The 26,787-nt window shown below is 44.7% G+C and overlaps 1 protein-coding gene across 1 annotated transcript in view; it reads left to right on the forward strand.

Moving 5' to 3' along the window:
- The window catches only part of DCC (DCC netrin 1 receptor), an 844,139-nt gene that overhangs the window by 664,570 nt on the left and 152,782 nt on the right, over nt 1-26,787 (forward strand). Inside the window, exons 13-14 of the mRNA XM_078677748.1 lie at nt 19,825-19,966; nt 25,156-25,266. Of these exons, the coding sequence (XP_078533874.1) occupies nt 19,825-19,966; nt 25,156-25,266 (253 nt within the window). The remainder of the gene's footprint in view (nt 1-19,824; nt 19,967-25,155; nt 25,267-26,787) is intronic.

The following is a 26,787-nucleotide window of genomic DNA, read 5'->3' on the forward strand; positions in this document are numbered from 1 at the left end:
TTTGGGGGAAGAATTATGCCCAGAAAAAAAGTGATCCCCCAGGAGGTCGAGTATCCCAAACGAGTGACAACTCGACTCACGGAGGAATATCAGGCAAAACTGACAGCTATGCAAATTAAAATGGAGCCGGAAAACCTAGAGAACAAAAACCTGAAATGGTTTATAGAAAAACTAGAGGAAGTAGTTAGGTGTTTAAGAATAGAACTAAAAAGGGACCAAAACATCAGTGGGAAACCTCCTAGTCGAGTAAAATGGTTTTCTGTCGAGTGCCAATCTAAAAAAAGGGAGATACGGGCAGCACAAAGAAGACAAAAAAAGAACTTCACCCATGAGAGACAGAATCACATAATCAAGCTAAAAAGAGTCTATAAAAAATGGTAAATGACGCGAAAAGGTTATTTAAAGAGAAATGTTGGTCAAATCTGTTGGAAGCAATTGAAGAGAAAAACCTTGGAAAATTTTGGAAATTGGTAAAGGCAGCAGTTGGTCCAACAGACGGCGAACTAAAATGTGTAGTTAGTGAGGCAGCATGGGAGAAGCATATAAGGGAACTGTACGGGGCAAGAGTCCCGTTAGAGCATGTAAAGACCCAAAAATGGCAAGTAATATCAGAAGAGTTTAAAGCTAAATTTAATGCAAAACAAGTATTTTTTTTTTTTACATTTGTATGGCGCTACAGCTACCCAAAAGGGTTTCCCGGCGCCTGTGACATTTGACTAGATAGAAGGAAAGTTGCCAAATTGTGGTATTACTGCAGTTGCTTCTGGAACAGCCAGGTTTTTACGTATTTCCGGAATTTCGTATAGCTTTCTTCTTTCCGGATCTGAGGGGGAAGTGAGTTCCATAGAGTGGGCCCTCTCACAGAAAAAGAACGCCCTCCCGTTCTCTGCAGTTTAAATCTCGGAACTGCCAAATTTGCTGCTGTTTGGGATCGGAGATTTCTTGTTGGAAGATAGGGAGAGGCCAAGGCTTGTAGGTAGCCGGGTGCAGTTCTGGTTGTAATTTTAAACATATAAATCAGGGTTTTGAAGCTGATCCGATGTTCTATCCTGAGCCAGTGTAAATCATTCAGATGTTTTGATATTCTCTCAAACTTTGGGATCCTACACAGGAGTCGTGCAGCCGCGTTTTGGATCATTTGGAGTCGTTTGGTCACTGCTAGATTTGAGCTCAAGTAAAGAATGTTACCATAGTCAATGCGTGATGTTATTAGTGCATTGACTACGGTTTTTTGGGTGTTTTGGGGCAACATCCAAATAATTTTCTTTAACCATTTTATTATGGTGAAACAGAGGCCAGCGACTTTATTTGCCTGCTGTTTCATCGACAAAGTATTGTCAATAATGACTCCTAGATTTCTCACTTGTGTGGCTGGGATGGGAAGATTGCCCATCTCTGGTGGCCAGTGTAAGGGGCACCAGAGCTCTTTATTTCTTCCTAGAAGGAGGACCTCCGTTTTATCCCCGTTTAGCTTCAACTGGTTGGTCGTCATCCAGTTGAAGATTTCCTGAAGACCGTTTTTCAGAACAGATGTGGTTGAGGGGTTTGATTCAGATAGGGAAAAAATGATCTGCGAATCGTCCGCGTATGACATTAAAGTGAGGCCTACGCTGTTGGCTAGATCGGCCAGTGGTCTCAGGTATAAATTAAAAAACAGCGGGCTCAAGATGGAGCCCTGTGGAACTCCATAGGGGGTGAGGAACGTGTCTGAGCATGTAATGCTGGATTTGATCTGGAAAGATCTATTGGTTAGAAAAGACTTTATCCACTGAAGGGCCTCATTTCGGATGCCAATTCTCTCTAGTGTAGTCAGGAGAATTTTATGTGAAATGGTATCAAACGCCGCACTCAAATCTAAAAGAATGAGTGCGACAGTTTGACCCTCATCCAGGAGCTTTCGAATTTTTTCCGTCACACCCAGTAAAGCGGTCTCCGTTGAGTGTCCTGTACGGAAACCTGATTGCGATGGGTGAAGGAGGTTGTTATTCTGCGTGAAGGAAGTGAGGGCGGCATGGATATGTCTTTCCATCAGTTTAGAAAAAGCGGGGAGTAATGATATGGGCCGATAATTTGATAGGACCGTGGGGTCGGCTGAAGGTTTTTTCAGTAATGGGGTCACGATGGCGTGTTTCCAGCTTGACGGGACAGTGGAAGTTAGAAGGGAAGTATTTAGCATGCTTGCTATAGTAATTAAGGGGGCGTTGTCAAGTTGTTTCAGAAAACGGACTGGGAGAGGATCGCAGTAGAACACACAATAAGTTAACTGAAACTAACCCGTGCGGCAGGACCCGACAACCTTCCTGCAATAATACTGAAATCAGAAGTAAAGTGGTGGGCAAGATTTTTTGCACAGATGTTCCATATCATACTAACAGAAGGCAATATGCCACCTAACTGGAAGGGCGCAATAATCAGGCCAATCCATAAGAAAGGAAGCATGGAGGCACCACAAAACTATCGTCTGATTAACCTCTTAGACATAAGCGAAAAAAGTATTTTCAAAAATAGTATTGAACCAACTTAACGCATGGGTAAAGGAGTTCCAAATTGTCGCCATAGAACAGGGAGGATTTAGAGAGGGTCACTCTACAATAGACCATGGACTTGCATTGTGGGCTATGGCAAAGAAGTCAACGGAACAAAATGGCAAGTTATGCTGTTGTTTCGTTGACTTCCGAGCAGCGTTCGATTCAGTCGACCGTGTATGCCTATGGGAAAGACTATTGAAGTTAAATATCCCCAGTGAACTTCTAACTATAATAATGGAACTACATAGGGGAAACTGGGCGCAAGTCATCAAGGATACAGTGGGATCATTGACGCAAAAAATCCCCATAGATAACGGTCTAAGACAGGGATGTGTTTTAGCCCCACAACTATTCTCTATATTCCTGTCAGATCTCCCGGCCTCCCTAGAAGTTGAGGGGAGTGAAAGCCCCAGAATGGATGGAAACAAGGTGCCCTGCTTACTATATGCTGACGACCTGGTAATAGTAGACCAGACTGAGAGAGGCCTCCAAAGAAAGCTTAATGCCTTTAACGCATACTGTGCTAGCACATTTCTGAGTGTCAACCTAGACAAAACAAAGATCTTATGTTTTGGGAATAAAATAGGTAAATTTAATTGGTGCCTAGGCGAGCTTAAACTGGAGACGGTTAATGAGTATCGCTACCTAGGTATATGGTTTGACAAAAGACTTAACTGGTATACGCATATGGAAACACAAAAAGCAAAAGCACACTCTTCAGTATGTGGCTTAAAAATGTTCAACAGGGACTACGGAGAGATGTCACACCGTCCAATGCTAAGAGCCTTTCAGGCAATGATCCCCCCCCCCAAGTCCTGTATGGAGCGGAGGTCCTTTATTTGAGCAGTAAGGGAGCCTGGGACCTGGTGGAGGGGAAATTCCTCAAAGGTCTCCTCTCTCTCCCACAATCATCTATGGTACAAGCCATAAGGAGAGAAATAGGCACAAAGTCCTGGGAGCTACAAATACAAATGGCAATAATTAGACTTTGGAAACGTCTTGAAGACCCAGACGGGCAAAAAGTAGCACAATGGTGCAGGAATGAAATTCAAAAGAGTGAGCTAAAGTGGGCAAAAACATGTAGGGAAAGATTGACCCAAATCTGTAAAAGGCTAAAGGTAGAGGTGACCCAGGAATCGCAACAAGTACTTTGTACTAGAAGTGAGCTGAAATTTAAGGGGAAGGAAACATCTGGATTGATTGATATGGGATATTTAGCGAAAAAGAAATCAGTAACATACATGATGAGCTCTTGGGAAAATGGAAATTGGTTTCCTTACCTAGACACCCTGCCCAACCGCGGCTTTAGGCAAGAGATATTAAGGATGCGGATTTTAATTAACCCATGGTTAACAAATAAAGACCTGAAAGTGAAAATGTTGGACGAGAAAGGGTGTTGCAGGTGTAATCTGGGAGGCAAAGGAGACCTGGTACATATCCGTCTGGATTGCTTGACAATACTGGAACAGCGGAAACGGTGGCTGCGCCCCGTGTTCCTAAAATATGATATAGAAACCAGGGTGCAGGCAGTGGACCTATTAACTGAACTTCCCTCCATTGATATTGCAATTGCACTTGGGAAATACATAAAAGTGGTATTGAATGATTTAAGAAACCAGGAATAATCTGCAGGACTGTATGAATTTTAGATTAATGAAACTATTCTCAAATAAGGGAAATGAATAGATTTTAATTGTAAATGCTAAGTTTTACTTTTAAATGCTATTTTATTGGCGCTGGTACAAGTATAAGGGTATATAAGAGTTTTTAACCAATACTGGAACAATTTTATAATGTTTTATCATTTATATGTGAATATTTTAAACTTGTGATATTGCCCCTTGCACCTGTTTAAAGACTATGGTCATAATAAACTACTTTTGACTTGAAGACATTGCCGCTCCCCCGCTGTCTTTTTACTGCATCTAAGTCACCTGTTCAAAGACCCAAACTTTATATACAACAAGCGCTGTGCACGCTCACTGCAAGGAATGTGAGGTATGCAGCTGGCACCCGGCCACACTGCTGCTCGCTCCTGAGTTTAGGCCAGGGGAGAGAGAAGGCGGGACCTGCACCCGCCTTTGGCCAATTGCGTGCTGTCTTTCTTAGAAAGACGCACGCAAAGGTCAATAGCATGTGAGCAAAAAAAAAAAAAAGCACACGCATAAGCGTGTGGTCCGAGTTTAAAGTCCTTACTAGAAGCCTCACAGAGCAGCGCATGCGCGCTGGCTCAGGCGAGACCTAAAAACGGCAACTGCTTTCATGTGATTAAAAGCTCTGCATAACACCAGGGTTTCCTTTGAACACAGCAGAAATAAACACACAGCAGCAAGTTGTGGCTAATGAGAAATAATGACGACTTATGGGTGTGCCAAGAGCCACTGGAACTGATGTGTTTGTTTGCTAGAAGTGTCGGTTGCCGGCTGTGTTTTACTTGTATGTATGTATGTATGTCTGTATGTGTGTACATATGTCATGGCACTGCTGACGCTGCTCCCATGTCCGGTACACCACCAAGCCTGACACCCTCTGGAGGCCTCATGGGCACATTAAACACCTATTCAAAGACATATACTGGATATTCTGCTGTACTCAAGGATGTCCTACTTTTGGAGAAAGCAGGTACAGTTTTGCTGCAATACAAGTAATTATCTTTTGGCAGAAAGGATAGGTAAATACTTGTATAAACGAGTTAGAGCTATTGGCATTGTAAATGACAATGTCTTTTCCACATTTTTTATGAAGTGGAGTGGATTTATTTGAAAGTTTTATATAGCGCGAACCAGACCCTTGCGGTTATCAGAGCGCTTTACAGGGTAGGTGTCATAGTTACATAAATACAAAGAAAATAACATAAGGTTCAATGCTGGTCAACGATAGTATACATTTCCTAACATAGCTACATGGATGTAAGGTACATAACAAAACATTAAATGTCTGGCAGGCAAAATATAGATACAGTATCCAGGAAACCTGGTTGGACAATGGACAATAAAAGGTTCTATGTAGAAGATACGTTGAGTAGCAATATAACAGTAGACCATGCTCAAGTGAATTTAGCCATGAGAAGCGATTTCACTTCTTTTTTGAAAGATGCCGTAGAGGGATTAAGTCTGGTTTCTAGGGGTAGAGCATTCCATATTAAGGGCGCCATCCCTGGAAAGGTTCTGGTATATGTTTTCTTCTTGTTGAATCTTTGCAGTTTAAGTAGAAGGTTTTAAGCACTTCTTGAAGATCTGACACCACACGAGGGCGCCAGTTTCTGTACCAAATAGCTAGGTGCGTTGTGGTGAATGGCTTTATGCGTCATATAGCTATTTTCAGATGTATGTGGTGTGGAGTGGAATTATGTGGATTGGAATGGAATTGTTAATTGTTTAATTGAGTAGTGTGGATTTGTGTAGTAGAATTATGTGGCATTGTTTGCAGTTGAATCATGTGCATGGTAATTATGTGGTATTCAGTGTACTGGAATTATGTGGAGTGTGTTTGTGTGTCATGGAGTGTAAATATGTGGAATGGTATTTTGTGTTGTGGAGTGGTATGTAGTGGAGTTTAATTATGTGTTATGCTGTTGAATTGTGTGGCATTATGTGGAATTCTGTTGTGTGGATTGGTTGTATGTGGTGTGTTTTGTAATTGTGATTGTGAGTTGAAGTATGTATTTTTTGTCACATTATGTGGTGTGGATGGAAATGTGCGCAGTTGAATTGTATGGTGTGAAACTGTGTTATTGATTGAAATATGCGGATGGAATATGTGGCATGGTGTGGAGTGTATTTATGTGGATTGTTGTATGTGGTATAGAGTGGTTTATTTGGGGTGTATTTATGTGGTATTGACTAGAGTTTAATTATATGGAGTTGAATCATGCTGCGTTCAGTGGTATTATGTGATCACAGATCATCTCCTCCGCCTGCTTCCTAACTCTCTGCATACAACGTAAGATCTTCAAGTAGCTACACCTAAACACACAACGCCCCGTTACCCAGGTCCTCATCACCAGTCGACCGAACTACGGCAACACCTTCTAAGTAGGAATCACCTCACACCTTCTACCGAGACTTCAGACCATACAGATCGCTGCAGCCAGACTCACTCTTGGCCTTCCCCGACAAACCCACATCACACCCAACCTCAGGCAACTCCACTGGCTCCCCGCACAGCAGTGCTTTAAATGGAAATATAGAAGTGCATGTATCCGTAACAGAGTACATTCTTGCTTCTGAGAAGTGCCGGTACTCTCCAATTAAAAGTATTACTTTTTTCTTGAGAAGTGCAGGTACTCTCTCTCTCAAAATAAAAAAGTGCTGGTACTCAGTACCGGACAGTATCGGCCCATTTAAAGCACTGCCATACAGATAAGATGCCAATTCAAGTTGCAGACCCTCGCACACAAGGCTCTACTCATTTTTCTCCTTCGATAGCACAACTTCTGTATCACAGACTTGTGTCTCCAGTTGCAACCTCCAAACAGGTGAAAGTAGCCCTCGGAGAATAACTTATTTTCCGAATCTGTGCAAGGCCGACATCTTTATCAACTTGAGACTTGAGACTCCCTAGAACGTGAAACATTTCAGAGTGTTTATAGATATGTCTCTCAAATCTTTATGTTCCCTATTCCTTATCTCTATCACAAATCTTCATTTCCTAGTGCTAACATTTTTCCAGTGGTCATAGGCAGTCATCACCAGCACTCATTTTTGGAGACTTTTACTTATTTTTCATTGTCAGACTTTGACCTGGAGCAAGACAGAGAACATCTGGAAAGGGAGAGTTTTAGAAAAACAGTGACAAATGGAACAAGCATTTACAATGCAATGGTTTTGCCTTTGTTAAAGTTAGAGCTATTGGCATTGCTCTTGACATTATTTTTATTTATGTTTTTTTTAACATAAATAAATGGCATTGTCATTTACAATGCCACTAGCTTTATCTATCGCAAATGACACACAAACACACACAGAGCCCCCCCACACACACCCCCACACAGAGCCCCTCACACGCAGCCACTTAGAGCCCCCCACACACACAGAGCCCCCCACACACACAGCTACACAGAGCCCCCCACACACACAGCCACACAAAGCTTCCTACACACACAGCCACACAGAGCCCTCCACACACACCCACACAGCACAAGCAGGCAACAGGGGGACACGGAGGCACAAGCAGGCAACAGGGGCACACAGAGGCACAAGCAGGCAACAGGGGCACACAGAGGCACAAGCAGGCAACAGGGGCACGAAAACGGAGGCACAAGCAGACATGGGTCTCACCGAGCCTCTGCATACTAACTCACAGTTTGAGTTCAAACCCTCACACATTTTCTCAACCTAGCTGTAGAGAACAAAGCTCAAGTGTTAGTAATTGTTTTCCAGTTCATGGACAGGACACTCACTGATCTGCCACTGTGCTCCCTGGCTTCCGATCTGCTAAAACCCACAGCTTTTATAGATGGTGGTAGTGGGAGGAAAGGAATGAGTTCACTGTCTCACATATCCAGGCCAGAGTACAAAGTGTGATCAGACTCTCTCACATTTCCAAGGTTGTGCTTGGGAAAGAATAGGTAACGAGAAACTAGTGTGAGAATTGTACACATCGTAGGGACAATATGGGACCTAAGCTTATTATTACTGTGTAAGAAAACCAGCATTAATCATTCAAACAAACGTGGATTCTAGCCAGGCATAGTACAAATAGTATTGATTATCTAAACTTGTGTTAATGATATAATTATAAGCAACTGCGTATGTTAATAATGTATGTCACAGTCAATCGTAAACATCATACCTGATTTACGGTTACTGAATGATGTAGATCAGGGTTCTAACAAAGTCGGTCCTGGAGGGCCGGATCCATGCCAGATTTTTAAGATAACTACATTTTTTCTGAATGGGGATATGAAAAAAATCTGCCATTGATCTGGGCCTCCAGGACCGACTTTGGAGAACGCTAGTGTAGATGAATCTTCCTGGGACCTTGTCTAGGCACTCAACAGGTGTTCCTGGTCAATCATGACCCTGGGCACTAAGTACAGGTTTAACTACCCGACTCTGCCCTAGAGCACTACATTTGGTCTGTCCCCTCTCTGCCACCTGTCAGGCAACCTCCCACTCGCAGCTCTGATCTCGCGGCATGGGAGCACTTTACACCGAACATAAAAGGGGATGGCACAGTTAACACGGACCCGGCGGTCAGAAACAGAGCGAACCACAGAACTGATCATTAAAAACAAGATTGCGGAGAGAGGGAACAAAAGAGGAGGGCAGAACACCCGGAGTGTTGCGGGCAGTGAGAGTCTGAGTAAAGTGTTTGGAGAGGAGAAAGTGTGGTAGCAGCAGAGGGAGGGAACGTGAGTGACAGAACAGGGAGGCACGAAAGGAGAGAGTAGAGAACGGGTGAACAGAGGGGATGAGGGAAAAGGAATGCAGGAGGAGCTAAGGGGGGGGGGGGAATACATCTGCAAAGGCCTAAAGAGGGGCAGGAAGGGGTGGAGTGCGAGAGAGAAAGGAGCGACTGGGGATCAGGACATTGGAAGCTGCAGTGAATAAGAGGTGGGAGGGTAAGTGGGTGACAGTAGAAGCGAGAGCTGCAGGTGGGTAGAGTAGGGAGGTAAGGGAGAAGGTGGGAGATGCAGAAGAGTATGAGGGCGTGAGAGGAGTGAGTGGGACCAGAAGTGGGGGTGATGGGAGGATAGAGTAGAGAGATAATGAAGGAAGGGAGGGCAACAGAACAAGGGGTGGTGAATGCAGAAGAAGGAAGTGGGGCGGGGGAAAGAGGGGAAGGCATGGAACAATGGTACAGCAGCGGAAGGAGTAAAGGGGAAAAGAAGAGGGAAACGCTGGAGTACAGATCGATGGGTCAGGAAGAAAAAGAAAAGCGGAGGAGCTACAAGCATGGACATAATATGCAATAAAGATAATGTGCCTATGTCCCGCTCCAACAGGCGTAGCATGCACGTATTTCTTTTATTTTTACTGTTTTTTATAGTTAAAAAAAAAACTCTTCTCCCCTCGCCGGCTCCTGTGTTGTTACCAAGCTGGTGGCTAAATTGTGCAACCAGGGAAGGAGGGAGGGAAGAGGACTAATCGGGGTAATAAACAATATCAAACCAGCTTCCGCACTTGGAAGTCAGACCTGCTATCTGCATAGGCTAGAGAGATTTGCACACAACATTTACAGAGAAAATAAGGGCACTTTCTGAGACATGAAATAATTGGAAAACTCACAGAACGTAAACAAGCACAGGCAGTGCCACAGGCTTGACACCAGCAGCACTTGAGTACTGGCCGAAGCAATAAAAGAAAAGCCTGCTGCAGCGCAAAACAATGAAAAGGATTACTTTCGGTACACAATGGAAGAATGAGATAAATAAATAAATGTATGACAAATCTGACTAATAGTCTGGAGCTAGTGGATGGATACCTGGAATACATCCAACCCTCACTAACACAGGTGGATGCACATACGGGCTTAGAGGCCCGAACGAATGCCTGGCCTGTGTTGCTGACTTTTGCACTGCATAATGGCAACGGGATAACAATGAGAGTTTTTTTAATCACCTGAATTCTTAATGTTGCATTGGATTGGTACGAATAAAGTTGTTAGTTCAAACCCAACATCATTTATGAGGAGGGGGGGTGGAGGGGCAACCCCCTGCAATTCACCGGTCCCTTCATCTGGGGGCGTAGGTTGATGTTGCCCTACAAGCCAAGCCCCCGGTGCATGCAGCACTGCCTCTGCCTAGCACTCAACCCCCTTCTCGTCGGCTTCACCCTCGCAGCACTCGGAGCCTGTTGTGGTCAGTCGGCTTTCCCGAGTTATCTTCCGCTCGAGGTCGGGTACTGTTTGAGTCGACTCCTCTGTGCCCCTCGACCCCGGCAGCACGACTCGCCCCCTGATGTACGCATCTGTGTTGTAAGTGTTCAGTGTACACGCGGCACCTTGCACATCTGCCGTTTCCTGTCAGAAACCTTCTTGTTCACCAGGCAAAAATCAAAGACAACGGACTGTGTCAGAACTGGGTTTGGAATGTCTTGAATGAAGCAATAGTGAAACATGCAATATGCTTCAAGGAAGCCACGTGCTCTTCTCGTCAGCACGAGCCCTTTCGGAAACGGAGACCAGCAGACCCCCGAGGCCCGGCTCGTGTCTGCACGTACATGCCGGTGCAGGGAACTCCCCGGACAGGGCTCCACCTCTCAGGCCTCCAGAGCAGCAGCCGGGAGCCCGGCCGGAGACGAGGAAGGCGGGGAGGACATGACGAGTGAAGGTAGGAGACAGGGGGAGAGAGGTTGGGGCAGGAAGGCAGGGGAAGAGAGGAGGGGAAAAAAAAAACAAAAAAACAAATCGACTCACCTGCACCTTGCGACGGCGGCACTTCTCCGGTCTCCCTCTTCGGCATGGGAGACCGGCAACGTCGAAAATCTCTCTGGCACTTCTCCGGTCTCCCTCTTCGGCATGGGAGACCGGCAACGTCGACGGCGGCGGTTCCCTCCAGGCCACGGGAGCCCCGCGGGCGCCGCCATACTGCTTGCCGTCTTCCTTCTTCCCCCGGGCTGCGGGGGGCGGGCACTTCCGGCCGGCCGCGCTAGGATTGGCCGGCCGGCCAGCCAGTCACGGGGCGGGAAACGGGGGAGAAGAGACGCAGTAGTGCCGGCAATGCCGGACCAGACTCGGGGGCGTTCCCGGCGTCGCGTGACGTCGGCAAAAGGGAAAGAATGTCAGGAACGCCCCCGTGTCTGGTCCGGCATTGACGGACAGGCCCCTCGTCCAATGGCAAGGCTCCGTTTACGGAGCCAGCCAATCAATGACGAGGGCCGACCCAAAGCACCCTACAGTTCTCAACAGGATTTCGCCTGCGCGAAAAAGCTGCGCAGAGCGCAGCTTTCGCTAGGCAAAACCTAAAAAGCAGGGATGAAATAAAACCTGCAAAATTGAGATAATGAGGCAGAAAACATAGACTAGTGTAAGAAATAGGTATGAGGAAAAACAACAACTAGGCAACCTTGGTTGGCATTTGGCATCCCCAGCATTCATCAGCAGCGGTGATGTGCTCCCAGGTGCATCTGCACTTATGCATCTTTTAGTTTTTTACACATTAAAAGGCATAGCCATGTAGAGTAAAACAAAAACGTTCTCCCTACCCAGTCCTGCATCACTAACATCGATATTCAGGAATGATTCTATGACGATGTCTATGGATTTTGAGTCCTATTGTGACATTGTTCACCAGAACACCTTTGTAAGCATTCGCACTCCCCACTTCATTCATGTCTGAGAAACTACACCCAGAAGAAGGAGTGTGATAGCAAAATTCTAAGGCGGTAAAAAATGTGCATCTCACAAGGTTAGTTTTGCAGAATAGGCAGGTCAGCATGGATGAATTGGTCATAATAATGATGGACTGGCATAAGCTGATGGAAACAAATGTGGTAGTGGGAGTTATGGCCCAGGAAACTAACTCGGGAGAAAGTGGGCCATCTCCGAATGGAATGTTAACCTAAGGTGGAGGATGGGTAAGTAGCTTTGAAGGTTGAGGAGGAGGTCCATCACCGTGCTCGAGATGAGAAATAACCCCTCTTCGAAATGTGATCATTTGGGGGTTTTATGCAACCAACATACTTCTTCCAGGAAATTGGTGCTGTCCAGTTGCTTGCTGAATTGAGCTTCTCTCTTACAGATACAATTGGACCCATCTAAAAATTGTGGCTGAACAAACTGAGTGTGATTCACTTTTGCAGCAAGAGTCGAAGAAAACCATAGAAATTAATAGTGCTCGAGATGTGTGTTGCATCATTGTGTGGATGACCTCAGTGGCTCCATTTGTGCTTCTGGTATGGTTCAAGCATAGGAAATGAAGAGTCCCACGAGTGCTTATTTTCAGCTGGTGGTTGCTGTTGGAGCACACCAGCTCTCATTTTTAGGGACCGGCAGTATTGAGTCCAAGAGAGGTAAAAACAAAGATTAAGCAAGAAGGAACAGAAATATGAAAAATTTCACCAAATGAGAAAGCAGGTACCTGCAAGAGCAAGATAAAGGGATAGAGAGTGTCTGTGAGTGGATCAAAGAGATATGAGGTGGATTCAAGAGTATGCAGCCTTGCTATTTGGTGTGCCGACATTTAATATCACCGGCCGGGGACTTCTGAACAGAGATTTGGGCTTCGGCACGCACTCTTTCACAAACTGAGTACTGCACCCCCCATCCACTTTTGCATTATTAATAGTTTTTAAAAGAGATAGTACATTCCAAGTGGACTTTAAAATTTCTCTAAATTGCATATAGAGGAATAAAACTGTAAGGAATGTATTAGTGAACTGAAGAAAAGCGTCATTAGTTTAGTTTTTTTAATTTAGTTGGAGGCTAAATTTTTATGATTCAGTATTTAATCTTGCAGATGCATTAGGGGAATGTTAGAGCACACTGTCTGGATAATAGAGGAGACTCATTTGGTTGTATTTTGCATATTATTGAAATCAACATCACCTAGCCTGGAGTATGCCCTTGCTAGAATTTTATAATGATTAATAAGCTGTGCACTACTTTTGTTCTGAATTGAAGTATTCAGAAGTTGTCTCTGGGTTAAAGTGCAATGTTTGCTGTCAGTAAAAAAAGTATGCCGTCCATGGCATTGTGAAGAATAAAAACAAATGTGACAGATCCTTGAATTGTTCTTAGCCGCTGGTATCTAGTCAGTCTCAGCCGCGGCCGGTAGTGGGAGTACCGGCCGGACGGTGACATGGGGAGGGGGAGGGGCAGGGTGGGGGGTAGTAATGTATGGAATCCGGACCTTAGCAGGTAAGTACACATAAAAATAAATAAAATAAATTCCGTTGCGCGCACTGCATCGCATTTCGTGATGCAGTGCGCGCAACAAAATTCGTTTTATTTATTTTTATGTTTACTTACCTGTTAAGGTCTGGATTCCATACATTACTACCCCCCACCCTGCCCCTCCCCACGTCGCTGCCCGGCCGGTATTCCCACTACCAGCCGCGGCTGGTCAGTCTGGATTCCAGTCCATCGTTTTTTGTCCACTGTGCCACCTCAGGTTAGACCCAGCTATATGCAAATCAGACCTGGTCCTGCTTCATTGGGAGTAGTACAGTCTAAATCCCTAGGCCAGGTCCTCTCTGAACCAGAACATGTGCAACTCAAGACCAGTTTCAGCCTATTTGGGCCTCTTCAGTCAGGTGCAGCCTTGTTCCAGTGGCACAGTGAGCACTGCATCCATGGTATTGGGAGCTTACTGAGAATTGCCATAGTACTTAAAGCCGAAAATAGGATTTTTCATTGTGGGGCATCAAATGTACCCAGCAGTTTAAGCACTGCATGCACTACTGTATCGTGCCAGTCAGTCATCCCTCAAAAGTCATCTAGGAGGTGCAGGTGGGTTTGTTTTGGCATTAGCATAGCACTTACTAACTGTGATGAGGTGCTGTGGTGCTTTGCAGACTGGTAGCACGCTACTCAGCGGATACCCAGTGTTAGTAATTGAGCCAAGCATGACAGTTGTGGCTGGTGCAGGTAAGAGCGGTGTGGCAGAGGAGGGGGTAGTAAAGCCATCAGACGACAACAAGGGGGAAAACATTAAAAATAAAACCACTTATCTTGCGCTCGCCGCATCGCCGATTTTGCAATGTGACGAGCACAAGGTAAGTGGTTTTCTTTTTTTTAAATGTTATTTTCCCTCGTCGTCGTCTGTCGACTTCACCCCCACATCCCCTGCCTCCGCCCCACCACTCTTAACCTGCACCGGCCGGTACTGCTCATAAGCTTGATCAAACTGTGCCCATTCAAAGTTATGCAGGTATGTGTACGTTTCTGCACATACACAAGTGAATGTTGGCTCCACGCCAACAAGTTAATGAGATGCTTTAACATTTTGATGGCATAACTAAATAACTTCGGTAATCGCTAGTATAATTGAATCACGTCTTGAGCTTCAGAGACATTGCTCCGATACCACTTTGAAAACAAGGGTAGATATTTGTATTACTTCCATGAATGCTCGCAATCCTGCTGTGCAGGGGAATTGTTCGCTTGCAGAGGGTGGGAAGTGGCGCAGCCCGGGAGCCCAGATATTTCCCTCGTGGTGCTCAGTTATCCAATAGAGCGAGCACCAGGGAATGGCTTCTATTTTTCTTCTGTAAAGAGAAGTCGTCCCAGCACTTCCCAGCCCTGGGCATTGATTTCCTAGAAGCGAGCAGGTCACGTGTTAAGTACTATTAATATAAATCCTAGCTGCAGTGAGTGTCCCGCAGCAGGGTCCATGGAGACTAGATGGGTCTGATAGTGACTTGTTACAGGAGGTATAGCAGAGGGACTGAGGATATGTGGTGAATACATTACCGTCACACATACCATGACCTTGCACATTAGGAGCTCAAGAACTGACAGGTGCCTTTCCAGGCACTAAATGGGTTGCATCATTTCCACTAGAAGCATTAAAGTGGAGGACCACGTAATAGGACAGAGAATAAGATTATTGAATCAGTGTGTGCAGGATTCAGCGAATCAGAGTGAGAATGCCTCCTCGTGTGTGAATATGAGCCATTCAGTGTTAGCAGAAGAGACTAAAGAATGACAAGCCGAGTGGGAAGGTGTCTAAATCAAATCTGACCCAAAATTCGAAGCATGAAGTTGTCTAAATAAAATATGACTAGTTTCCACTCACTCCTCGAGATACAAAAGCCTCCAAGATTTGGCAAACATGTTATTGCAGATAATAGCAGGAAGTTCCTGCTGGTGATTCAATACTATTAAATTTGCCATATACATTAGTTGCTTTAAGGACTTTCTTCAAAATATACAGCTGAACAGTTCTTAATTTGAGCTATTGGTTTTCGGTGCTCGGCACCGGCACTTGATAGGCAAAACCAGGGCCTGTGACAGTCTGCCACAAGGTGGCGATGTCAGGCTAATTTAGAGATAGCCACAACAGTTAATTATTGTCGCCCAAGCCCTTCTTATAGATTTGGGGCTTGAAATAGTCAGAATCATCACACTTGTAGGAATGTGACAACCAGTAGTTGTGTTGTTACTACTATTGGCACCACAACTAGAGCCCTGGCATTTATTTTTTTAACAAATTAAGCGCTGCTGCTGAAGTACGCGTTGTAGTGGAAAATACACCTCCAAATGATGCACTTGCAATGGGATGTGACTCTACTGCCATCTTCATCAGGACTTAAAGGTGAGGAGTTAGTGGATTTCTGCAAATAATGAACACAACCAACTGATTGTATCACCTTCGTAGTGTGGTAGTGGGGTTCAGTCGTGTGTGACAATAGATGTGGATGGTACTGTAGACTCACTATGCTCCATAGTTAGAATACTATTGAAACGGTGGGAGTCCTAGAGTTCGAGGTCATCTACCCCGAGGTCAGTGCAAACCACAGTGTGGTGCTGCGTAAGAGAGTTCACGAGCCAGTATGTAAAATAAAAAAAATGTAAATCCGTATTTGTAAAGCGCGAACTACTCACCCTTATGGGTCTCAAGGCGCTGGGGGCCGTCATGGAAATTAAGTGAGCTTTTGCCCAGAGTCACATGTTGCTGAGCTGCCGCCGGGGACCAAACCGTGGATCCTGTGCTGCGAAGGCGCTGCACCACACCTCTCCACATATACACCGCTCCACATATAGATAGAGAGCGCGCTGTTAGAGAGCCCAAGCAGAAGCGGAGAGTGCATTCCTGAATCAGGCAGACACATTTGAAATGATCTATTATCTCACTAGAAACGAACAGAAGCTTGAAGACTGGGTACTACTTTCACCATGACATATGCTACTGCAATATACAATTTTCGAGGGTAACAAGCCTGAGCAGCGTCAAGTAAATTGGAGTTCTCCAATCCGTATTGGACTATCAGCTCTACCACTTCATCAAGGTGGCATCAAGGCAGACTGGTAGGATGTGGTAGAGTTACCAAAGCTTAAAAAAAAATATTGATAATTTACCTCTACCGTGGCAATTCGAAGCATTTGAGCATCAGAAATTAAATTGAGACCAAACAAATATTAAAAGTGCACTGCACACATTCTGACAACCTAATATACAGCAATAAATAAGGATTTACACAGAATTAACATTTGAGGTAGATTTTGAGTCCAGAAGAAATTAGGAACTTCAATGGTACAATTTATTTATGATACTAATGCCTGTGATAGTGTTAATATCATAGTGCCAATCCAAATAGCTGACTAACATATCCACATTTATATTTCACTATACTAATTCACCACTAATCCTTTATAGGTTCCGCAGTAGGGTGCTACTCGCCGAAAAAGTGCTTTGACACCTCATCAGGGGTAGCAAGCACTATGTAAATACAATTACAATACAATACAATATACTGTGTGCGTTGGAAATAATAAGACCTCTTGATGGTGAGTTTGTGATGTAGCATCCTTAGTTCACAGGAAGACATGTAGTGGTAATGTGCAGAGGCCCAATGGAGGGTAGGATGACGGCTGTCCAGACAATAGAAGTACATTGGGATTTCAAATCTAATTACTTGAAAAGTATGTAACTATGTGAAAGTTGTGTTGTGTGCTGAATGCAGACTCAAAGATAATGATATAAATGCTGTGCCCTTCCATGTGGATTGAGTTTTGGAGATGGACAAAGAGTCTTTCACAGACTAACTAGTGGCTTCCAAAGGATGGATGCAACCACAGAGAAATAGAACCCCCTAGTGGTGGTTCTAGCCTCACACCAAAGTGAGACTGCTGAAATGCAGTCGTAGAGTCTTACGATGCTGTTGAGTTGCTATCCCTAACCTAATGACCTTCGGGCCATTACCAAACTTATGTAAGCAGCAATTGACAATGTGCAGTCTACACTGATGTGCAGGTGAAAAGTAAAACAGGAATGCATCTTTTAAACTGACCTACACACAGATATGGCCTTGCTGTGACCATCTCTCATTTGGATCTGTTGGAGTCTGTTCCGACCTTGTAGTTGCATGCCAACACGTTTTAGGAAGGACAAAGACCAACTGGGAAAAAGACCAATAAATGGTTCATGAGCATGAAGATGAAAATATTAAGAGAATAGTTTGTAATATACACTAAAGAGGGTATGGCGAGTCACAACACACATCTGGCATTTCTAGGAAGTACTAGATAAAAATTAGGAAGACACTCAAAATTATTTTAAATGCATGGAACAACGTACCAGTGAAAGCGACGGAGACACAATAAATAAACATATTGAAAAAGGACTAAGATGGACATAGGCCTCACACTAGTTATGATGTGTGGTGTGAAAAATTCTAGTTATTACCACCGTAAGAAAGGGAATAAAATGTATTATGTCCTTACCCTCATTTGTTCTGTTTGTTTTCTACTGAATATAAGACTCAGTACTATGAGACATCTAAGCAGTGTCACAGTGTGTGTGCCTTCTTCTTTAAAGATGTACTGTGTTAGTTTTCACATAATTGGGTTATTTACATTTTCAGTAAGCTCAGGATGAATGGTGCATAATATGTAACACTGACATAGAACATATATGTGTGATAAGGGAGCTTCCGTGTGTATTTACGCTAGCCACATTTATGATAAGGTGCATGGCTCCAGAGACCATCATCGTACTTTTGCTAGTCTGTAACATAAGAGTTAAAACTACAGTATCAAGTTGCAAGTTAAAGGTCCTTTGCCATGTAAAAAACCCTACTGTTTCATGTTAGCTATATTGCTCCTAACATGTACCTTGTACTCACACTTAAATTGTAAAAGTGGGGCATGCTAGGTATTAAGGAAAATTATAGCCCCACTGTGAACAGTTACAAAAGCTGAACAAGGCTCCGGCAGCCAGTGGAGAACAGGGACCATTTTTGATGGGCATTCTGGGAAGGTTTTCATTAAACTGAGGTGGGAAGTGCCGCCAAAGGGCTTTGGAATTTAGTGGGAAAGTATCCAGGAATGGGTAAAGGAAAGTCTGCAGTCACAGGCCGGTGCACAGGATAGGACTGACGCTGCATAATTCCCTCCTCTGGACCAGGGAAACCCACATCTGAAAAGAATCAGACTCTGCCTGTCTTCTGCAAGAAGAAGCCCCAAGACTGATGGCCATAGCCAGTGAAAGGAACTGCTTTGCAATGGTCAAGTTGCAGCTACTGGAATGCACAAGTCAGAAGGTCTCTCGAGTCCAAGAAGGACTATATGACCACCGTAGTTTGCATCCCACGGGAATCATGAATAAAGAGAGACATCATGCCCATATCCTGTCTTGAGAACCTGAAGCTGTAGAGGTGACCATCTGTGGTGTTTCCAGCACCAAGAACTGATTGAGACTTACCTCCTGATTCAGATCTCAGCAGACGGGTTACTCTGTCACAACTCTGCCGAAATTTAAATCCCATAGGATATAATGGGATTTATATTTTGGCGAACGGGATATCTGTCACCATTGTGACAGAGTAACAGGCCCCATGTCAGTTTTTGCCTCTGTATGACTGAGTCAGTCAAGATATACAATTTTAATCTACTCTGTGGTTTTTGTTTCAAACAAAAATGCTACGCCGGGACCTTGTGTGTGAAGTGTTCCTGCCTTCTGGACTCCTGCCTGGCTTCAGCTTTCCCGCTTGCCCTGCTGGTGGAGTTTAAGAATCAAATAAGTCACCAAGTCCAAGGGTCAAACCTTGTAACTGGTCGAGGTGGCATTCGGCCTCAGTGGTGACGCCTCCTCGAAAGCTTGGAAATCACACTTAGTCCTGAAAAGAGCCTTTGGTGCTGACACTGAAGACTTCAGTGGGAGCCAGACAATAGCGTGTCTGCTAGATAGGTATCGCTGGGACCTCAGTTGTCATAAAATCAACACTTTTCCCACGTAGGAGGCAAAGCCAAAAACAATTGCAACTTTTCGGAATTTGAATAGCTTTCAATAGATTTTTATGGAAGTTGCAAAAAAATAAACATTGTAATTATGAAAACTCCTTTTAATGCTGCAGGTATGTTACTTACAATTAAGTAGTCCTTCATTAATTGCACTGCCGATTAAGCCTTTCATTTCCACCAAAAATTATTTGCAAAAACAATAAAAAAAACGACTAATCCTTCATCCAAGAAAGTATTTTGCTTTCTTTTCTTTCCAAAGTCAACTGTATTACGGGCCCTGCCCCCATTGTGCTTAACAAAATAATTTATTGCAGTTGCAAATGTGTCGTGCTCTGCTTTAGCTTCCGCTCACACGCTTTTATCTCTCTTGTTAGTCATGTTTATATTCAATGTCTGAGTTTGTCGCCTTACTAGCTAACAACTTCTTCCTGCTATCTTTTGTTTTCAGAGCATCAAAGTGAGCTGGCTTCCACCGCCATCAGGCACACAAAATGGATTTATTACAGGTTATAAAATACGGCACAAGAAGACGATCCGCAGGGGCGAGATGGAAACTCTGGAGCCAAATAACCTCTGGTACTTGTTCACAGGTCAGTGCTCACATGGTGGAGGCTGGAGAGACTTCCTGATACATTAAATGCTTTGGGAATGACGTATCACGTTGAAAGAACATTGATTTTTTTCTTCTTTTGACAGGTGACATTTATTGGTCTGACAAGAACAACCTTTATATATTTCATGTTTCATATTGTCATTCGCTTAGCACATTTACTCTTGCAGAATTATTTTCTAAATGCATTTGCACCGCACTCACCGTCTTGGCAGATTGTCCAACAGTGAAATATCACTCTGTTTGCCATTTAGCTAGTCCAGGCCTCACCTGATGTTTCCCATTGAGAAGCATTGGTCACTGTTGACATGATGCAGTCCAATAAAATCGCCATTAAGAATTGTGGGCCTCGGTTACAAAAAAAAGTATAAAATCTGCACCAGCAGCTTATTGTTGCCTGGTTGAAGATTTCTGACTTTATAGAATCCACAAAATAATTCCAGGTTATATTTGGAAAGCTGGGACTTTTATAAATTTTGAGGCATATTCCTGGAAAACGTTAATGATTTAAATGCTCTTATCTGGAAATGTATACACTGTAGAAGTTGAGTTCTACCCGGAGAGACCCCAATCTGTTTACATTTTGTCTTCTACTTTTGACCACTGCTGTAGTGTGAGTCTCCTAAATGGATCTCGTTCACATTAATGCTCGTAGGAAATTGGTTTTAAACTGCTATTTTATTACTCATGTGTAAGCATGCATGTATCATGTATGTTGGCCTTGGCCCTCTCTGCAGGGTCACTCCCAAAACTTTTGCTTTTACTATCCACTTTTGGGCTGAATTCGTTTTTGTTGGCCTTAAAACTCTGTGCACTTTACCACTGCTAACCAGTGCTAAAGTGCGTGTGTTCTCTCCTGGAAACATGGTGGAATTGGCTTACACCCAACATTTTAAATTTACTTATAAGTACCTCGTTAGTGGTACTACATGTACCAAAGGCATGTAGATTAAACGCCACTAGTGAGCCCTCAGCTCTGGTTGTCCCATCCACCTATGTTGCATTTTAAACACGTCTCAGGCCTATTTGTAGTAATTTCATATGAATGTTTTATGACTTTTAACATTTTTGTCCCTTTTTAGGTATTTTGGACCAATTCACAAAGACATGTAAGAGTATATAAGAGTCCTAAGGGAGTATTATTTTACCTACTCCTACATGAATCAGCCCCAGTGTTGTTCAAATTATATGCATTACATCTAAAATGTGTTACATTATAACTTTTAATCGGTACGTAACGGTATACACCTGTTACAACGCATTTTTTACTCCGCACTACCACTACAACGCGACCATTACTCCGCATACTATTACAACGCATTGCGCTGGGGGGCGCTCTAGGATAGGGAATAAGTTTAATTTTCTATCCAACACCTTCCCTAGTGTCCACGGGGACTGGAGTTGGAATAGAAAATTATACTTACCACTATCCAGCACCTCTAAGCGCTATGCGTTGTAACGGTATTCGTTGTAAATACCGCGTTGTAATGGTATGCGGAGTAAAAGTATGCGTTGTAACGTCATACATCCGTACGTAACATCGGGTAGCACTGTCTGAGTTTCAAACATTTTCTTGGGTCTAAAATTCAGATCTAAGTTCAGTTTTACTCAAACTTATTTCTTTCATAACATTTTGAATGATACGAGTTTTCAGGCATCTACCACTAATGGAATTCATCCTTGAGCTGCCTGGCAGGGTGACAATAATTGCTGTGGGCCACAGCTGGATACCAAAGCTCACTCTAGAGCTATTGGCGTATTCCTGAAGTGATAACTCAGGAATGCTGAAGAAAGTGGCAAACTGTTTACCAGTCTACCACTGTTTGTGCTTTGACAAAATATTTTTCTGACATCTTAGTCCCCATCCAGAGGCTGAAACCTGAGGCCATTCAGCCCGGGTTGTTCAGATTGAAAGCGAGTCTCTGGTTTGTCATTTTGCATGGTACTTTAAGTAATTATGTGCTTCATTTCTTGTGTTCATTTCTATTGTGTCGTTTTTAAATGGTGTGAACAGAGCCATTTCATGAGTTGAGCAATATTATCAAAGTAATAGAAAACACTAATGTACTCGAGGGCTGATGCATTGAAGCAGAGTCATTTACAGAATTACAACCGTGTTGCTTTTTCTAAACCATTTCCTGACCTTGGCAAGGATTATGGCCTTGCACAACTGAAGCCAGAATAAAATATGTTTTCTAAAGGTCGTCGACTCTTCTGTCACATTTTATGCCTGGTTTATTAATGACCAACAAAAGGTGTAAAACCCTAATGCTTTCCACAAAATGATAAGAAATATTGTTTCTAAAGCAAAATACAAAGTATACAAAGCATATTTGTCTGCACAACACAAAGGATCCAGTGCAAAAATAGACCTGCAGCAAATTGTGGTAGCACATCGTGTACCAAATTTTTGCAACTTGTCTCTGATTAGGTCGAGCCTAGGCAGTGCATGCAACTGTCAAGACATGCTGTAATGACTCTATGGGCATCAGCTTCACCCATAGGATTCCCATTTGCAGGCTCAATTGTCAATTTCCTATTCTTTCTCCATATTTGTTCATGGCATTCATTCGTCATGCCTCTTCCTATGTTTACTCCTCCCCAAGAGCACAGACTAAGTACTAGATACATCCACCAGTTACCATTCTAGCATCCATTTGACAAACTATGTTTTTGTTTGTTTGGGAAGCAATTCACATGATGATCTGTGCTGTTTTCACTCCCTTCTCAAAAATGTTTTTTTCCGGAGGTCGCATCGATGTCCGTTTTGTGAATTATTGTTTTATGTTGTGTCCATGACCATACTACACACACCCGCCCAAAGTGTGAGTAATTTTCTAAGCCTTGATGTCAAAATTGTACATTTACTTTGCAACATAGTTCAACTTTTGGGGACAGCACGCCGGGTTTGATAATTTGCCACAGCAGATGTGAATGGGGCAGTGAGCAGGGCGGAAGGGAGCCATGTCTGCGTGCGCTCAGGTTGTCGGGGAGGGAGTTCCATGTCTTGGTGGCCAGGTAGGAGAACGATCTTCCTCCGGTGGTGGTTCTACGAATCCGTGGAACGGTGGCGAGGGCGAGACTGGCGGTGCGGAACTGGGGGGTCAGAGTGTAGAAGGCGAGGCGGTTGTTGTGGTATTCAGGGCCCATGTTGTGGAGCGCTTTGTGAGCGTGGGTGAGGAGCCTGAACATGATCCTTTTGCTGACGGGGAGCCAGTGCATGTCTCCTAGGTGGACGGATATGTGGCTGGGATGGGGGATGTCGAGGATGAGTCGTGCGGAGGCGTTCTGTATGCGCTGAAGTCGTTTCTGAAGTCTGGCTGGGGTTCCTGCGTGGTTCCCGTAGTCCAGTCGGCTGGTGACGAGGGCCTGGGTGACCGTGTTTCTGGTTTCGGTGGGGATCCATTGGAAGATTTTTCAGAGCATGCGCAGGGTATTGAAGCATGAGGATAAGATGGCGTTGACTTGTTTGGTCATCGAGAGTGAGGAGTCCAAGATGAATCCTAGGTTGCGTGCGTGGTCCGTGGGTGTCGGTGCGGTGCCCAGCACTGTGGGCCACCAGGAGTCGTCCCAGGTGTATGGGGATTGTCCAAGGATGAGGACCTCCATTTTGTCTGAGTTCAGTTTCAGGCGACTGAGCTTCATCCATTCCGCGACGTCCTTCATTCCTTCCTGGAGGTTGGTTTTGGCGATGGCTGGGTCCTTGGAGAGGGAGAGTATCAGCTGGGTGTCGTCGGCGTAGGAGATGATGTTGAGGTTGTTTTTGCGTGCGATGGGGGCGAGCGGGCTCATGTAGATGTTGAAGAGGGTTGGGCTGAGCGAGGAGCCCTGGGGTACGCCGCAGATTATCTCGGTGGCCGCGGAGCGGAAGGGAGGGAGGCTGACTCTCTGGGTTCTGTTGGAGAGGAACGAGGTGATCCAGTCCAGGGCCTTTCCTTGGATCCCAGTGTCGTGGAGGCGGGTTATTAGGGTGCGGTGGCAGACGGTATCAAAGGCGGCCGAGAGGTCTAGGAGGATGAGAGCGGCTGTTTCCTCTTTGTCCAGCAGGATCCTGATGTCATCGGTGGCTGCGATGAGGGCGGTCTCGGTGCTGTCGTTGGCTCGAAATCCGGACTGGGATGGGTCGAGGGAGTTGTTTGCCTCGAGGAATGTAGTCAGCTGTTTATTGACGGTCTTCTCGATGACTTTTGCCGGGAAGGGAAGGAGAGAGATGGGGCGGAAGTTCTTGAGGTCTTTAGGGTCCGCTGTGGGTTTCTTTAGAAGGGCGTTGATCTCTGCGTGCTTCCAGCTTTCTGGGAAGGTGGCGGACGTGAAGGAGTTGTTTATGATGTTCCGGAGGTGGGGTGCGATGATGGTGTCCGCTTTGTTGAAGATGTGGTGAGGGCATGGGTCCGAGGGGGAGCCAGAGTGGATGGTGTTCATTACGTGGGTGGTGTCTTCAGTGCTGATGGGGGTCCAGGTGATGAGGGTGGTGGTGGTGGCGGAGTTTGGGCACTGAAGCTGTCGTGTATATCGGCGATTTTGCGGTAGAAGAACGTGCAGAGGTCTTACGACGGTGTGATGTCATTGTTGCTGGCGCTGGGGTTTCAATCCACTATGAGCTTTATCAGCGAATGGATGTATGCAAATCAACTGAAATTAAATCCTGATAAATTTTGTATGCATTTGCATACTTTTATAATGGGGAGGAGAAATGCAGAGGAGGGAGGAAGGAACTTTTGCTTTTGTATGGGAGGAGTCCTATTACGGCCCTCTCCCAAATAGGCTCCCAATTATTCAACAGGTCATTCATCTCAACAATCACAAAGACTTAACATGAACTTTTTCTTCAAGAAATGCGTATTCCTCTAGGACACGGTCTAATACTAATGTAATACTTTTTGTAGCATTTGAACTTTTTATGTGCTCAACTTTTTTTCATCTCATTTTTTTCTTTTTGTAATTTTCTCAAGCAAATTGCTTCTGCATGTTACTTCAATGTGAGGTAATAACTCTTAGCGTATGATTTTATATTATAATCATTTAGAAAATCAACAATGACTTGCATGGTTATACAGTCCGTTAGTTTTGCTCCATGGCTCCTTATTACTCTTTTAATTTTAGATCAGCCTTTCATTTATGATATACACTCAATGATTTCCTGATCATTTTCTTACTTTCTTTTTTTAGGTCTTGAGAAAGGAAGTCAGTATAGTTTTCAGGTATCAGCCATGACAGTGAATGGGACCGGACCCTCCTCTGATTGGTTCACTACTGAAACACCAGAGAATGATCTTGATGGTAAATGATTTTGTATTATTTGTCTTGCAGAATAAAAATGGTGTTTCTTGTTGTTTGTGTAACCAGTGCTAATAAGGTCCAGGGGTTCTTAACATTATGTTCAAGCATGTAACTTGTCATTAGACATATTTTCGCTATTTGTAGCAGAGGCTGACTGTAATTAAACTTCCTTTCATCTATATAACAATATTTGGTTAAAAGCCTTAAAATGCATAAATATCTATAATGGTGCAGTAGTCAAAAGGGCCATTTTATTTAACGCTTCTGTGTGTTAACTCTTCTAGCAGTTTTGAGAAAAAAATCAGAAGTGTGCTGTTAGAACCGGGGGTCTCTAGTTGGCAGAGGTAAGTACCTTAGACCAAGTAGGGACCCTTGCTTCTAGTCAGGGTGAAGGAATAACCCTCTGAGATAACCCCTGCTCACCCTCTAGGTAGCATGGCGCGAGCAGTCTAGGCTAAACAGAGGCAATGTGGATAACATTTGCACTTAACACAACAGTAATCCCCAATCCACCACAAACTGAGACCACACAGGTAAGTATATTTTATAAAAATATATAACTTTATCTAGTTTCAGCAATGTAAATAAGGCAGTTGCACGATAATCACTTGGTTATAAAAATGATGCACTTAATCTTAATGGTGGTACGTAGTTTCAGGAAGTTCTCATGTAAAACAAATGTCTCAAGTCTCCTTAATCAGCAGGTAAAAAAATATTGCCACTGATTTATAATTAATTTGCTCTCAAAACGAGCCAGGAAAACAATAGCCAAGTCGATCTGCCCCTAATGCCAGGAATGCCAAGCGCGGCAGCGCGTCTCACCCGAAGGCTGGGGGGACTCCTTTTCCCTCCCCCGGCACTTCTTTCTGCCTCAGGCGAGCCTCCCTTGCCAGCGCTCACTCGCGCTCGAGCACTCTTACAATTCCCTCGGCGAGGTCGGGTCAGTCTTCCCCGGTCCCGGCGGTGATTACGCAGGCAGACGAGGTCCTTGACGACGGGAACCAATCCTGTCGCGGCACTTCAGCCGAGCCTCCCGTGACGACACCGTCACTCAGGGGGAATCAGCCAATCCGGTCGCGGCGCTTCTGCCGAGCCTCCCGTGACGTCACCGCCTGCTCTGGGGAAATCGACCAATCCGGTCGCAGCGTTTCTCACTCAGCCTACGGCGGCAGCCAACCACAGCGCTGCCCCTTCGTGGCTGCGAGCAGGCCCTCGGGGGTGATTTCAGGGCCCGGGCCCGCGGCGATGCTGAGGCGGGTCAAACGGAATTAGCCCGCGCCACGCTGGAGCGCTTCAGAACCCTCTGGTCCCCACAAGCACGTGTCGATGAACACGTCGATCTCGAGATACAGCAGTTAGCAGTCAGCGCGGCGCTCTCAAGCAGAACAGAGAGCAGCCAGCGCGCTACACGGGGCAATCAGCAGGGCTTAGTCCAGCAGTCCCCGAGTTTCCCTGCACACAGCAATTTCGCGATCTCCTTGCCACACAGCAGCTTCAGGGGGCACAGCAGAGTCTTGTTTC

This window comes from Lissotriton helveticus, chromosome 2_1 (genome assembly GCF_964261635.1).
Source record: "Lissotriton helveticus chromosome 2_1, aLisHel1.1, whole genome shotgun sequence".
Lineage (NCBI taxonomy): Eukaryota > Metazoa > Chordata > Amphibia > Caudata > Salamandridae > Lissotriton > Lissotriton helveticus.